Source organism: Heloderma suspectum, chromosome 6 (genome assembly GCF_057233095.1).
Source record: "Heloderma suspectum isolate Gila_16-S chromosome 6, 16-S_ref, whole genome shotgun sequence".
Classification (NCBI taxonomy): Eukaryota; Metazoa; Chordata; class Lepidosauria; order Squamata; family Helodermatidae; genus Heloderma; species Heloderma suspectum.
In genome coordinates this window covers 23,401,777-23,415,067 of record NC_139463.1, presented here as the reverse complement: position 1 = coordinate 23,415,067, position 13,291 = coordinate 23,401,777, and the positions used below count along the sequence as shown (strand labels likewise).

Genomic DNA, 13,291 nt, shown 5'->3' with positions numbered 1-13,291 from the left:
ACCAGACAAAAGTACAGGCCCCCCAGTAAACTGTTCTAATTCCATAAATTAGCTTCCTTATTGCATGTGCTGCATAATTTATTCTCTTTCCAAGGTTTAGGTTTTGGGGGGCTGTCCAGGGAGAATGGGACAGCAGAAAGCATGAAGGAAGAGAGAGGCAAGGCCAAAACATGAAGTTTGCATATGGACAGCTATTCAAAAAAATGAAGAGTAGTAAATGCGGCAATAGGTCGGCCCTAGAAGCAAGAGGTCAACTGGTAATGTCCATAGTGGAGAAGCAGGGAGCTGTTTTAGGGCATTGAAGCTTTTGCTGTCGGACTAGCAGCAGTCACCTACACTGTACATACACATGAATACAACTTTTCTCTGCCAGCTTGAGGGCTAGTAACTGGATAGTGTTTTGTTTTTTAATATGAAAACAAAAAAAATGGGTTTCACATTTTGCACCAGACACCTATACTTGCTCAGTGAACCTGCAAAGGTGTGGGCTACACATAGCCCCCGTGGTAAAACTCATCTTCCTGTTTAAAATGTATTTATGTAGCTTTTCTTGCTTCACAGCATCCACCCCCGAGATAAGCAGGATGTGGCCTATAGATTGCATCTTGGTGCACTGGCAATAGCTTATCATGAGAAAAGCATAGTCTTCCAAGGTCCATATCCTCAGAAAGTGGAGGTGGATTCAGCCCATGCATCTCTTAACGTCACCTATCAAGAGGAAGTTGTGCTGCGCCAGTCAGACAACAAGACATTTGAAGTAAGGCCTGTGCCAGGGGTGGGAGGTGGTATCATGTGGGAAGGACGCGTGGTCTGTTCCGCATGTTTCCCACTGATGGCTCCAGCACTGCCTGTCTGGCCTGTGTGGTATGAGAAGCAACAGACATCAATTTGGTGTTTTGCTTAAGCAGCTGGACAGCTGTTGAAGGTTTTGATGAACTGCAACACCTTTTTTGCAAAAACACAGTCAAACTTTAATATTCAATGTCAATATTGTTCCCCCACCCACCCACCCCACTGCAGTGAGATTAATAGCAATGTTGAGGTTGAAGGATAGGGTTTAGGGCACTTCCTAGATGAGGCTTTTAATATGCCATCACCTTGCCTTATTCATGGAATTTTATGAGGGGGTCCAGACATCATTGTCTTTCATTTATTCGTTCGTTCGTTCAGTTCTATATCACCCAATAGCCTGAGCTCTCCGTCTTCCACTTGTAAGCCCTCCCATGTTTTCCCACTGCTGCTTCCATCTCTTATCTTATTGCAGAAAAATCCACTAAGGAGAAAAAGACAAAATAGCTGCACAATGCTTTCTCATTGGTAATGCCAGGAGCCCCTCTGTTTGGAAACACCTGTAGATTGGGGAAAAAAGCAGTGGGGGAGAAAGTGTTAAATATCCCGCCTCATGGGGTTGCTGTTCTAATCTCATTTGCAACCCTCAGCAGCTGAATTTAAGGGGCAAAAGAAATTAAAATGTTAGCAGACCTAATCATGGCCCTCCTGCATGATGTGTGCTTTTCCCCTGGATCTGGTGCCAAGCATGCTTGCCCAAAGCTGAAAAGGATGCCTCACCTGCAGCAATTCTATACTGTTGCTTTCTAGGACTCTAGGCAAGGCAGGTTTGAGCAAATGGTCTGTCTCTCTTTGGTAGGTCTGCTGCTTTGAGCAGCCGACGTGCAAGTGGATTCCTGTGTCCATTGTGTCCTCCTCTTCTCACTCGGTGGTTCTGCACAACCCAGCCTGCCCAGATGCCGTCAGTGGCCTGCGCTACGTGTGGATTGAGTGGCCCTGTGAATACAAACTGTGTCCCCTTTACAACCCACAAGCACTGCCAGCCCCCCCATTTATTACATTTTCCAGCGATAACCCTGGTTGGATTGTGTCGTAAGTAGGGTGATAACCCAAAAGATGGACTGATAGACTATATTTTGATCTTACAGGCCAGAGCACACAGGAGTACAGGAACAGAGCTATGGATTATTTTTTTCTTAATGTAGTAAACTTGCAAAGAAAAATTGTAAAATTGGGTGGGGTTGCTTATTCACTAGAAATGTGGGGATGAATAGGTTGCTTTTCAGGATCAGTTCTTGCACATAGCACCTGCCCCAACCTTTATAATAGTGGAAACATTTTCTAGGAATTATACTGGAAACTGGGGCAACCCACATACCAGGGCACATTTAGCACCCAGTCCTAGGTATGTTTACTCAGAAGTAAGTCCCACTGGATTCCTTGGGACTAACTCCCAAGTAAATGTCCATAAGAGTGGAGTCTCAGTTTTGCTGGTTTGTATGTTGCATCAGCTAGCTTGACAGGTCCATCTTCTCAGGATGCTGCAGCAGATCAGAAGTCTCCCCCACCTTCTGTGAAGTTGTGAAGAACTGCATCATCATGGTGAAACAAAGCAAATCTACTAAAAAAAAGTTCTTGTTGAACAGCTGTTAGGAGTAGGCTTAATTTCAACCAGGGCTTTGGACTTAAACATGACAAGTGCAATATAATTTATTGGTCTGTTGCCTCTAGAAAAGAGCCAAATCTGCTCTTTAAAGGAGCCAGGGTTCACTTGTAGCTTTTATTCTAGGACTACAATTTTTGTACCCCCTAGCGTAATACTAACGCTGCACTAAGTGTGCAGAACAATTCCGTTCTGCTCAGTCAACCTTCTATATTAAAAAGCCCATTTGTCACCAGGGCATCTGCTTTAAAAAGTGACTACAAGGAAGTGCATTACTTTTCCAGTTGTCATGGCCAAAATCCCCAGCTACAACCAAACACTAGCCATGGACGTTTCTCCAGCTGTGGATCCTGATTAGCTTGACTTCATCACTGGAGTGGAACTGCTGGCATGTCTGCTGTAGAAGAAACAGAGTCAGCCTTTTGCACTCAAGCTGCATTTGTTCCTGTTGTGCTAACCAGAGCAGAAAAGAAGAAACAGCTTGTTCCTGTTCACAGAATTTGAACTAATACAGAAGAGGCCAGGCCTGCTGAGTAAGGTATTAAGGAAGAACAGATGTGCAACTTAAGGATGATGTGCAAGCAAGTATGGTTTGCTTTATTTCCCTTCTGCTGCCTCTCCAACATTAGTCTTGTGACTTTCAGAGAACTTGCTTCAGTAGACATGTTTATATTAAATGTCATGTTGACTGAGGGCGAGGAAGAGTGGCGATTTGATGAGCGGCCTGGCTCTCAATTTATGATGAACATTTGTGATGTTGGATGGCTCCACAGTCAGTAGAAGGTCTGAGCTTTGCTTTTTGAGAACTAGCTTCAGCATAGGCTTGTGAGGTAGTTGTCAGCAAGGTACAGTTTCTTAGTCTCACCCCCTTCTGGGATGGAGACCAGAGTGACCTAAAACACAGGGTTGTTGTGAAGGCAAAAGGCAAAGCATTTAATTCAACGGCATATTAAAGGAGCTGTAAAAAGGATGCGTGTCTGGAAACAGGGTGGATAAATATCTTTTTAAAACAAAACACCAATCATATATTGGATTGGACTAAAGGTCCATCTGGTCAAGCATTGTGTGTCCCACAGAGGCTTCCAGGAAGCCAGCAAGCAGGGCTTGCATTCAGAAAGTTCCAGGTGAGGGATTTATTGCTTCAGATCAGCATTCTCAAACCTGGTGCCCTCCAGTTGTTTTAGACCAACTCCCATCATCCTCAACCAGCATGGCTAATGGTCAGCAATTCTGGGAGCTATAGTCCAAAACATCTGGAGGGCACCAAGCTGCCTTAGATTAACATCAGCTGTCCCCTTTCATCATTTTCTATATCCCAACTCTTGCTCTTCATAAAAAAGGGGGACAAATGCAATAAAATGGTAGTACCATGCAAGATTGGACAATGAGTAACGCAAATCTACATGTTTATATTAAATTATATCTATACAATTTAAGAGCCCTTGTGTTTTACTTTAATTTCATTTTATTTTTTTATTAAATCTATTAATCGCCCATCTGGCTGGTCACCCAGCCATTCTGGGCGATGTACAATAATAAAAACAGTTTAAAACAATAAAATTCTACATTAAAAACATATTTCTAAAATTGCCCTAACCCACCCAAATGCCTGCCTGAACAATCACGTTTTTAATGTGTGGCGGAAGCTCATTAAAGAGGGGGCATGGTGGAGTTCCCTAGGGAGGGAGTTCCACAGAGTGGGGGCCACCACAGAGAAGGCCCTCTCCCTCGTCCTTACCAGTCTAGGTGTCCTGTCTGGTGGGACAGAAAGAAGGCCATCCAAGGCTGATCTTGTTAAGCGGTGTGTCTGGTGTTGCTGGAGGTGCTCCTTAAGATAGGCTGGGCCGGAACTATTAATAGGGTTTTAAAGGTCAAAACCAACACCTTGAATTTGGCCTGGAAAACAACTGGTAACCGGTGCAACTCCTTCAGCACTGGAGTGATGTGATCGCCAGCGGCTGCCTTTAATCAGGCGAGCTGCTGCGTTTTGTACCAGCTGCAGCTTCTGAACTGTCTTCAAGGGTAACCCCACATAGAGCGCATTACAGTGAACAAGAGGAGACCAGGGCATGTACTACCGATGGGAGCAGATGGTCGGGAAGGTAGGGGCGCAGCCACTGTATCAGTTGGAGTTGGTACAGCGCTGTCCAGCTCACAGCTGACACCTGAGCCTTCGTGGACAGCTGGGAGTCTAAAATGACCCCCAGGCTGCAGACCTGGTCTTTCAAGGGTAGCCGTACCCCATTCAACACCAGGTCAACATCCCCCAACCTCCTCTTGTCTCCCACCAAAAGTACCTCGGTCTTGTCAGGGTTCAGCTTTAGCTTATTCCTCCCCATCCAGCCACTCACTGTCTCCAGACATTTGGACAGGGATTCTACAGCCAACCTTGGTGAAGCTTTGAACGAGAGGTAGAGCTGCATGTCATCCGCATATTGATGACACCGCACCCCAAACCTCCTGATGATAGCCCCCAGCGGCTTCACATAGATGTTAAATAGCATTGGGGAGAGGATGGAACCCTGTGGCACCCCACAAGTGAGCGGCCACGGTCACTACTTTACTTTAACTAAGGGATCCAATTTATGTTTTATTTACTTTTAAACTGTATACTCCACCATTCCATCAAATTGGATGTTGATTCCATACTTTGTTTACCCAGCAGAAGGATTCTCCTTTTAAACCAGGGGGAGGCAACTTGTGGCCCTACAGAAGTTTTGGCCTACAACTCCCATCATCCTCACCATTGGCTATGCTGGCTAGGACTAATGGGAGTTATAGGTCAAAAATCTGGATGGCCACCCCTGATTTAAGCCTTAAAACAAGCCTGACATTACTTATCCATGCCTAGTCACTTCCAAGCTGGTTTACTGCAATGTACTCTACATGGTGGGACTGCCTTTAAGAAGATCCAGAAATGTCATTTGGTCCAAAATATAGCCACCAATTGTCTAGTGCCTGACTGAAGTATGCAGCTCCAGTCTTTTTTTAATCTCTGCGGGTTGCTTGTTTCCTGTGCTCAATTTAAAGTGCTGATGTCGATGTTTAAAGCCCTACATGATGTAGGACAAGGGTTGACAAGGGTTCTTTAGGAACTGCCTGCTCCTGCCTGAACTTAACTAGCATCAGTGGCGCTGCTTGCCATCCCATTGTTATGCAAGGACAAATGGATGGGTATGAGAGACAGGATCTTTTTGGTGGTAGGACCAAGAATGGGGAATACCCTCCCAGAGGATATCTGCCAGTGGAGATCTTTCCATTTTTTAGATAGGTTTTAAAGCCTTGTCAATTTCAACTGACTTTTAATACATGATCTCCTGTTACATAATTATGGTCTGTTTCAACTCACTATTAATGTATCATCTCCTGTTAAGTAATTATGGTCTGCTTTTAACATATTAAATTGTCTTCACTGACATTTTACCACTGTCATTTTAGTGTACTGTCAAAAAAATATTGATTTTATACTTCTATTCTTTTTGAAAGCTGCTTTAGTTGTTTAATGGGAGAAATGAGATATAAATATTAATTTTAATATATGAAGAAATGCAGTGAGCTTTTGGGTACCCTAAAATAGTTGTCTTGCAAATTATTAAAAGCCATTTATAAATAACAAGATTAGTAGATTGCTGACTGTGGGCTAAATCTTAAAGTGGAATTTATGGATTATTTCAAGTCATGTGATATACTTTGCTACCTCCCCCACCCGTCCTGGCAAGAGTCTTATACCTTTAACAGTTTTGTGATAGAGATTAAACAGGTGAATCATGCTTGCTGTGCCATAAAACCTACCCCTGTTTAACTGCTGCCTGGCAGACAGCAGTTAAAGGCACAGGACACTGGATGTCTAACTTTGGGAGAACAAACAAGGCAAAGGCATTTGCCAGTATATTAACTTTATTACAAATATTAAATTCAATGCAATTGATACCCAATAAACAAGTGTTTAGGATGGTGCCTAGACACTGCTCCACCAGAGCAACGTGATACAGCTTGGAATTTTAATGACGACCCAGTGCCCATAGGAGATAGCATTGTATAGGATGTGGGGGTACTGGCTGTCATTTTCTGTGCCCCAGTCCCATTCACCAGTCCCATTTCCTTGTTTGCTGCTCCATTGAATGAGGCATGGGTCAGTTTTCTTTAGATTCCAAAGCAGTTTTCATGTCTAGATACAAGAAAGAAAAGACCGTGTTAAAAATGATGCTGCATCTCATGAATGACCAATCGCTGGTACGGATGCTGCTCCATGTAGCACTGCTGGAAGGGGTTTGTGGCATGTTTGGAGAAAAGCAGGAAGTCCTGAGTCAGGTTATTAGCCCCTGTGCAGCTGTCCAGCTCAAACAACAACAGGCAAACCCAAACCAAGGCATGGGCTTAAGTACTGTAGTGTGCACTACAGTAGCACCATCTCTTATGTTTTATCTACTGCACATGCAAATTAAATGCATACATACACCATGTAGCACAGCCTGCCCCAATCTCATTAGAGGAAGGATGGAATACAAATGTAACAAGCTCACCATCTGTACATAGTATGAGAAATGGCAGACTATATATAGCCTTCCCCCAACCTGGGTTCTTCCAGATGTTTTGGCCTACAACTCCCATAATCCCTGATCTTTGGCTATGCTGGCTGGGGCTGGTGGGAATTACAGTCCAAACCTCCGGAGAGCTACCCCTGTGGTCTATGTGAAAGAGAGAGGCCAGACAGAAATGCAAAACAAGGACAACTTAAGGAACCCCAGTATGGGATTTGTGGGACTGCCTGCTCTTCCCATGAGCCAAAAAACCACTCTCTGCAGAGCTTTCTGTAGCTCATGGGAGTCAGAGTTGCCTCAGTCCTGCCGAACTGCATCCAGACCACACACCCTACTGGACAAAGGCAACTGATCGGTAAAAAGACCTTTTGCCAGTGCCCTGAAGAAACGCTCCAGAGAAACATCTTGCATCAGGCCAAATTCTGCTCAGGCAGCCTTTGCTGTGGTAGTCGCAGAATTGTGCCTTCAGTGCAGCAGCAGAAAAATATTTCCTGGCCTGAAGACTTTCAGCAGTACTTTTGTCATACTATACCATTTGTAAATGACATGGCCTTCTCCCACTAAATCAGCCTTCCCATACCTGGTTCCCTCTTGATGTTTTAGACTACAGCTCCATCATCCCTGACTGTTGGCCATGCTGGCTGCAGCTGATGGGAGTTGAAGTCCAAAACATCTGGGGGGCACCAGCTTGGGAGAGGCTGTTCTAGTGTCTCCAGCAGAGAAGGATATTTCCTGTCATCACCTGCTATCTGTTCTCCCCCACCCTTTTTAAACTCGAGATGCCAGGGATTGAACCTGCAAAGCACGTGCTCCCTCCCTGAGAAGTTTCTATGTGCATGGTGTGATGTTCTCCTGAGGGGCAGTGGCCTCAAAGCCCTTTTGCCTTAAAAGGTGTGATGTTCTGGTGTTAGCCATAATTGTACTGAATTTTTATTTAAATTATAGCATCTCGTCATAGTGCAGAAGACTGCGACCAGATGACTACCTGCGTGCCTGCCTGTCCAGGTGCTAATGGTGGACAAGCAATAGTTCTTATGGTTCTTTATCTTTAAACAGGAATTGGATAGGATAGCCCTCCAAATAGAGGACTGCCCTCTGTCAAAGAGAACATATGGACACCCTGCAATGGGATTGCGATGGTCTCATATCCAGATGCATCTCTGCTTTGAAAACATCTTTCTCAGGCCCTACTGTCCTGGGCTACCTTCTGGGAAATGACAGTAGATGGTTGTTATCTAACATCCTCTGCTGACTGGGCTACCTTCTTTGACCTCGCTGCTAGGCAAGCTACTGTACTCTGCCTCTTGCTTTCCCCTTCCCTGCTGTTGAGTAGACTTTCTGAAGATCACCCAGGCTGTGCCAGATTGGGCTAGTTGCAGCACTGGGCCCTTGAGAACAGCATAGCTCCCAGTACAAGGTTTTTTGTGTGTTCTTTTTGTTTTAGCAAGAGGACAGAGGATCTCTTCTGTTCTAACACCAGTGTAGAATGACTACCCCAGCCCACAGATCTGTACATGTTAGACCAGCCTTCTCAGAATTGGCGTTCTCCAGGGGTTTTTCAGGATGATGGGAGTTGTTCACCTCTGGAGAATGCCAGTTCTGAGAAGGCTATGTTAGGAGCTGTATATTTTTTAAATTTACGATATTTCTGTAGCACCTTTCAGCTACATTACTACTAGGGATGTAGGGATTTTGTTAAATCGGTTGTGTCTGTGTTTCGCGGATTGTCAGGCGTCTTTTGTTCTGTTGTCTGCTTATTGACAGAATCGGATTTTTTTACCAGAATTTCGTTCTACTTGTACTAATTAGCATTATTGCTGTGCATTTACATTATTCATATTAATGCAAATTAGCCAAATCTCCCATCACCACCACCAAAAGTGAAAAACCAGTCTGCAAGCCACAGAATCTTTGTGACTTGGAAGATATCTATCTGCTGCAGAATCCACAGGTTGGATTCATAGCAATCTGAGCTCATTTGAATCCATTGCAGTCATCCCTAATTACAACATATCCAGGTAGAGTATAACAGTACTACCACACACACACACACACACACACACACTCTATAGTTAAAACAGAGTACAACTATATAACAAATCAGTTAGCCATAAACTAAAAATCATAACTAGCATCATGAATCAGTAAATACCAAGGTTGCATACAAACATGTACACAAATGTTGTACACAACTGCATGCAAGGATTGTTGCACATTCACCTGGGGAGCAGATTATTGGTGCTGAATTGGTTGGGGATGGGCAGAAGACCATGTAAATTCAGAAGCGGGGGCTTGAGCTCAAAACATTTGAGAAATACTGCTGCCCATACAGCTTGTGTTCAGTAGAACAATAACAGGGTGCTATCCCCCCCTAGTAGTGGTGAGCCTTTCCTATTTCTCTTCAGAACTTGAGGGATCTGATATCATGGGCTTTGTTGCTTCCAGGAATCATGCTGTTGCTCCGTGCTTTGCTGCACGTAGCCTTAGAGCTGCTCTATGAAAGGAATCTATTTTTCCCCCCATGGAGTTACAGAAACAGCAGTCACTGTTTTTCTTTCTTGGCTCTTGCCATGCAAAGTAAATTTCCATAGCTGTCCACAAATGCAGGCAGGCGTGCAAAGTCTCTCTTATGTCCCAACTTAAAAAACAACAACAGTAGCAGATTAAAAAGCCATTGGCTCATACTATAATACTCTACTGGGCACACACCTATTGCAGTTTATCACATGGCACAGCAGAACGCCTCTGATATCAAAAGACAAGGCTTAATCTGAGCTGTAGGTGATAACTTAAAAATGGGTGGGCAGGCTTCAGACTTGCAGGATCTACTTTGGTTTTTACTAGAACCCCAAGATCCACCAACCAGAGCCTGGTACAAAAGATACAGCAGGGGTACAGAACTGAGGCCCGCATTCCATTTCAGAGAAGCTCTCAGGGACTGCATCCAGTGGTGGGCGGGGCTGAAGGCCAAAGGAGTGGAGCCAAAAATACCAGCATATTTTAGGTTAAAGGTCCTACTGCCAGCTTTAGGAGAGGCATTTCAGCTTTTTAGAATGGGGGGAAAACTGCTTGGAAACCACCAAACTATTGTTGGTTGGTTGAAAGGGGGCATGGCCCTCTGGGAATCCCAGAGGGCCAGATTGGGACCTGAGGAAGGTTGGTCTTGGCCCCCAGGCCTGGGGTTTCCTACCCTTGTGCAAAGCCCTTCCTGGAGATGCCAGGGATGGAACCTCAATTCTTTAACATGCAAAGCATGTGTTCTACGACTGAGCTATGCCCCTTCCCTAATTCCCCATCTCAGTGAGCTTAAACCACACTTAAGAAGCTCTGATATAGGCAGCAGAGTCAGTGTACATAGGTGCTTTGCAGTATGATGTGACAGCAGAGGGAGGGTACGTTCCCTGTTCCAATTAAATTCCTAATGTATTTCGACACTTGGTCTTTATCGAGGGAAAAACTCTTGGAGATTCTTTTGGAGGATTCCCTCTCCCTTGCTTCTTCCAAAGAAGAATGAAAAGTATTCTACCTTAAAAGAGAGGTAGAATACTTTCAGTCTTTTTTGGAAGAAGCAAGGGAGAGGGAATCCTCCAAAAGAATCCCCAAGAGTGTTTCCCTTGATAAAGACCAAGTGTCGAAATGTGTTGGGAATTTAATTGGTGCAGCTGTTCTTTTTACTTTGATTTCCAGCCTTACAGCTCTTTTTTCTGGTCCCTATTGGCACTGTTGAGGGCACATTCCCTGCCCTGAAGAGCTTACAGTCTACATTTCAGCAGACGAGGAGAGAAAAGAAAGAGGTATGGAATGGATAACTAGGGACTAATCCAACAAAGAGCCTTGTGGAGGAGAAGATGGTCAGTGGCTACTAGTCAAAATGGTGCTATATGTACACATATATTAGCTCTAGTATCGGAGTGTGCCTTTGAATACCAGTTTCTGGGGAACATTGTGCTAATGTCCTGCTTGTGGGCTTCCCAGAGATATCTGGTTGGCCACTTTGGGAAACAGGAGCTGGAGTAAATAACCCTTTGGTCTGATCTAGCAGGTCTTCTTAAAGACTAACCAGTGTATTATGGCATCAGCTTTCACAGATTAGACAGACCAGTCCATCAGATGGACTCCAGTTCATGAAACCTATGCCATAATAAATGTAAAGATGCCACAAAACTTCATTTTTATTTTTCTGCAACAGACTAACATGGCTAACACCCCCCAACCCTGGAATGGGATGAGTATGGGCAAGTCTAAACTACATTGCAGCCATCATTCAGAAAAAAGACAGCTTTGATTTCTTCTAGTACCGCTTACCCAGGGGTTGGGAGCCTCTGGCCCACAGGCCAGATGTGTCCCACAGGGGTTCCCCATCTGGCCTGCATGCCGCTTCTGCTGCTATCTCCCATCAGTGATCAGAGATAAAAGGGTATTTAAAAGCATTTAAACATTAACACCGCTCTTAAACACCTGCATAGAACTGAGCTGTGCTTTGCAGGCATGAAAGCAGTCGCGCAGAATTGAGCTGTGCTTTGCAGGCATGAAAGCTCTTGCATGGAATTGAACTGCGCTTTGCAGGCATGAACTTACCAATAATTTCACTGTTGGGATGAAGTGAGTTTCCATCAGTGCAGATGTGATGCTTAGGCTTGGACATCTCCAGGCCAGCAAGGAGGGTCATAAAGTCCACCACGGTGTCAATGTTCTCCTTGTCTGCAGTGACGTCCCTTAGTGTGCATAGGACACTTAGCCTGCTGAAGGACTTAACTTCTGAGATATTGGCTCGCAGGAACAGCAAGATGATATTCAAGTCGTTGAAAGGACAGGTCAGCATCTTCCTACTGAGGAGGTCGAATGCTGGCAGCATCTCATAGATGGACAAGAGCCGCTTGTCCCACTGACACAGCTGGAGTAAGTGGTAGATTATGATGGGCCCCAGGAGGATGTAGACGCAGCCGAGGCAGATGCTGGTCAGCTGGAAGACTGAGAAGAAAAGCAGCTTGCAAGGAATCGAGTCTGGGATGTGAGCCTCATCTCTTAGGAGTCCTGCCTTGATTGCGCAGCTGAACTCCTCTTGGAAAAATACAGCCACATGACAGTATCCCAGGTAGAAACAAGTGGCAGCGATGAGAGAGAGGAGGACAAGGTTCCGCAACACGTAGATGCCAACAAGGTAGTGGGAGCGTTGCTTGCATGTGAGGTACCTCTCCAGCAGAGGGAACTCAAAATATCGTTCCTTGCGAGCCCTGGGCAAGAAAACAAGGACTGTGAAGCTGGAGTAGAGCTTTTTGACCTTTATATTGGTTAATTGGTGGAGCTCTGCCTCACTGTGCCGAGAATGCAAGAGAGGGGAGGAAGGAGCTGCAGACAGAGGTGAGATGGGAAGCCAGGCCATTCCACCAGTCCTGCCATAAGACCACGTCCATCAGGCTCCTCCCTTGACTGTCTCCCCCAGCAGCCATTTCAGCAGGCTGCAGCATAGGTGAGAAGCAGGGCCATTCCACCAACTCTGCTGAAAATCCAACCATGTGCTTTTTTCCTCTTCCCTCCCCATTCCTTTTTCCTTTTGTGTCATGTCCTTTTAGATCATAAGCCTGCAGGCAAGGACAGTCTTGTTTTTATTAATGGTATGTAAACTGCCCGCTCTGGGAGCCGTTTTGGCTGAGGAGCGGGATAAAAATACTTTAATTACATATAAATACACACATGCTCCAACAGAGCTGGCTCAAGAGTTATTGGGGCCTATGAGACACTCCTGATGACACTCAAATAGCCAGCTGCTTACTCCCAACCATGAGAATGCCAAATCATTCAGGGCAGTATCCAACAGCGTCATTCTGCAAACTCAAATAGCACTAGCAGAGCGCCTCCAAATCTTTCTGTTGCACAAGTGGTTGCACAAGCGTTATACACAACCACTTGCACAAGCATAACTTTAGTTGGAGTCTCTTCTACATAGTTCGGAACCTAGATTCCGCTAGCCCTAACGGAATGACACAGTTCGATGCTACCCAGAGTCTCTAAGATATGCTTTGGGCTCTGCAGATGCTCACCACTACCATCTTGGCCTCCCTCCCTAGGAAGTAGCACGTCACCTGCAGCCATTCCACTAAAGAAAAAAGAAAAGCTCCTCCGGTCAAAGCAAATTCACTGCATATAGAAAACTAGCAAGACCAGATGAAGCTAGATTACAACTCTTCTCCCTGACATGTTAGCTTTCTCTATGCTATGTTACTTATTTTTTAACACAGGAGCCATGTGAGTCACATGAGCTCCCACATGCAGTCTTGAGTGGTACCGCCCTCTCACA

At 45.0% G+C, this 13,291-nt stretch overlaps 2 protein-coding genes across 9 annotated transcripts in view; one reads left to right on the top strand and one right to left on the bottom strand.

Moving 5' to 3' along the window:
• SIAE (sialic acid acetylesterase) overlaps positions 1-11,153 on the top strand; it is a 27,861-nt gene extending 16,708 nt beyond the window's left edge. For 4 of the 8 annotated variants that reach the window (XM_084803777.1, XM_084803779.1, XM_084803778.1 and 1 more), the window contains 2 exons: positions 562-757; positions 1,649-2,700. In XM_084803777.1, the coding sequence (XP_084659903.1) occupies positions 562-757; positions 1,649-1,885 (433 nt within the window). In that variant the 3' untranslated portion in view covers positions 1,886-2,700. Of the gene's footprint in view, positions 1-561; positions 758-1,648; positions 2,701-2,736; positions 3,877-10,680 lie in introns of those variants that run through there. The other 4 variants (XM_084803775.1, XM_084803776.1, XM_084803781.1 and 1 more) reach the window with 2 other exon arrangements.
• The window catches only part of PANX3 (pannexin 3), a 22,262-nt gene continuing 15,305 nt past the window's right edge, over positions 6,335-13,291 (bottom strand). Inside the window, exons 4-5 of the mRNA XM_084803785.1 lie at positions 11,572-12,227; positions 6,335-6,620 (exon numbers count right to left, since the gene is read on the bottom strand). Of these exons, the coding sequence (XP_084659911.1) occupies positions 6,586-6,620; positions 11,572-12,227 (691 nt within the window). The 3' untranslated portion in view covers positions 6,335-6,585. The remainder of the gene's footprint in view (positions 6,621-11,571; positions 12,228-13,291) is intronic.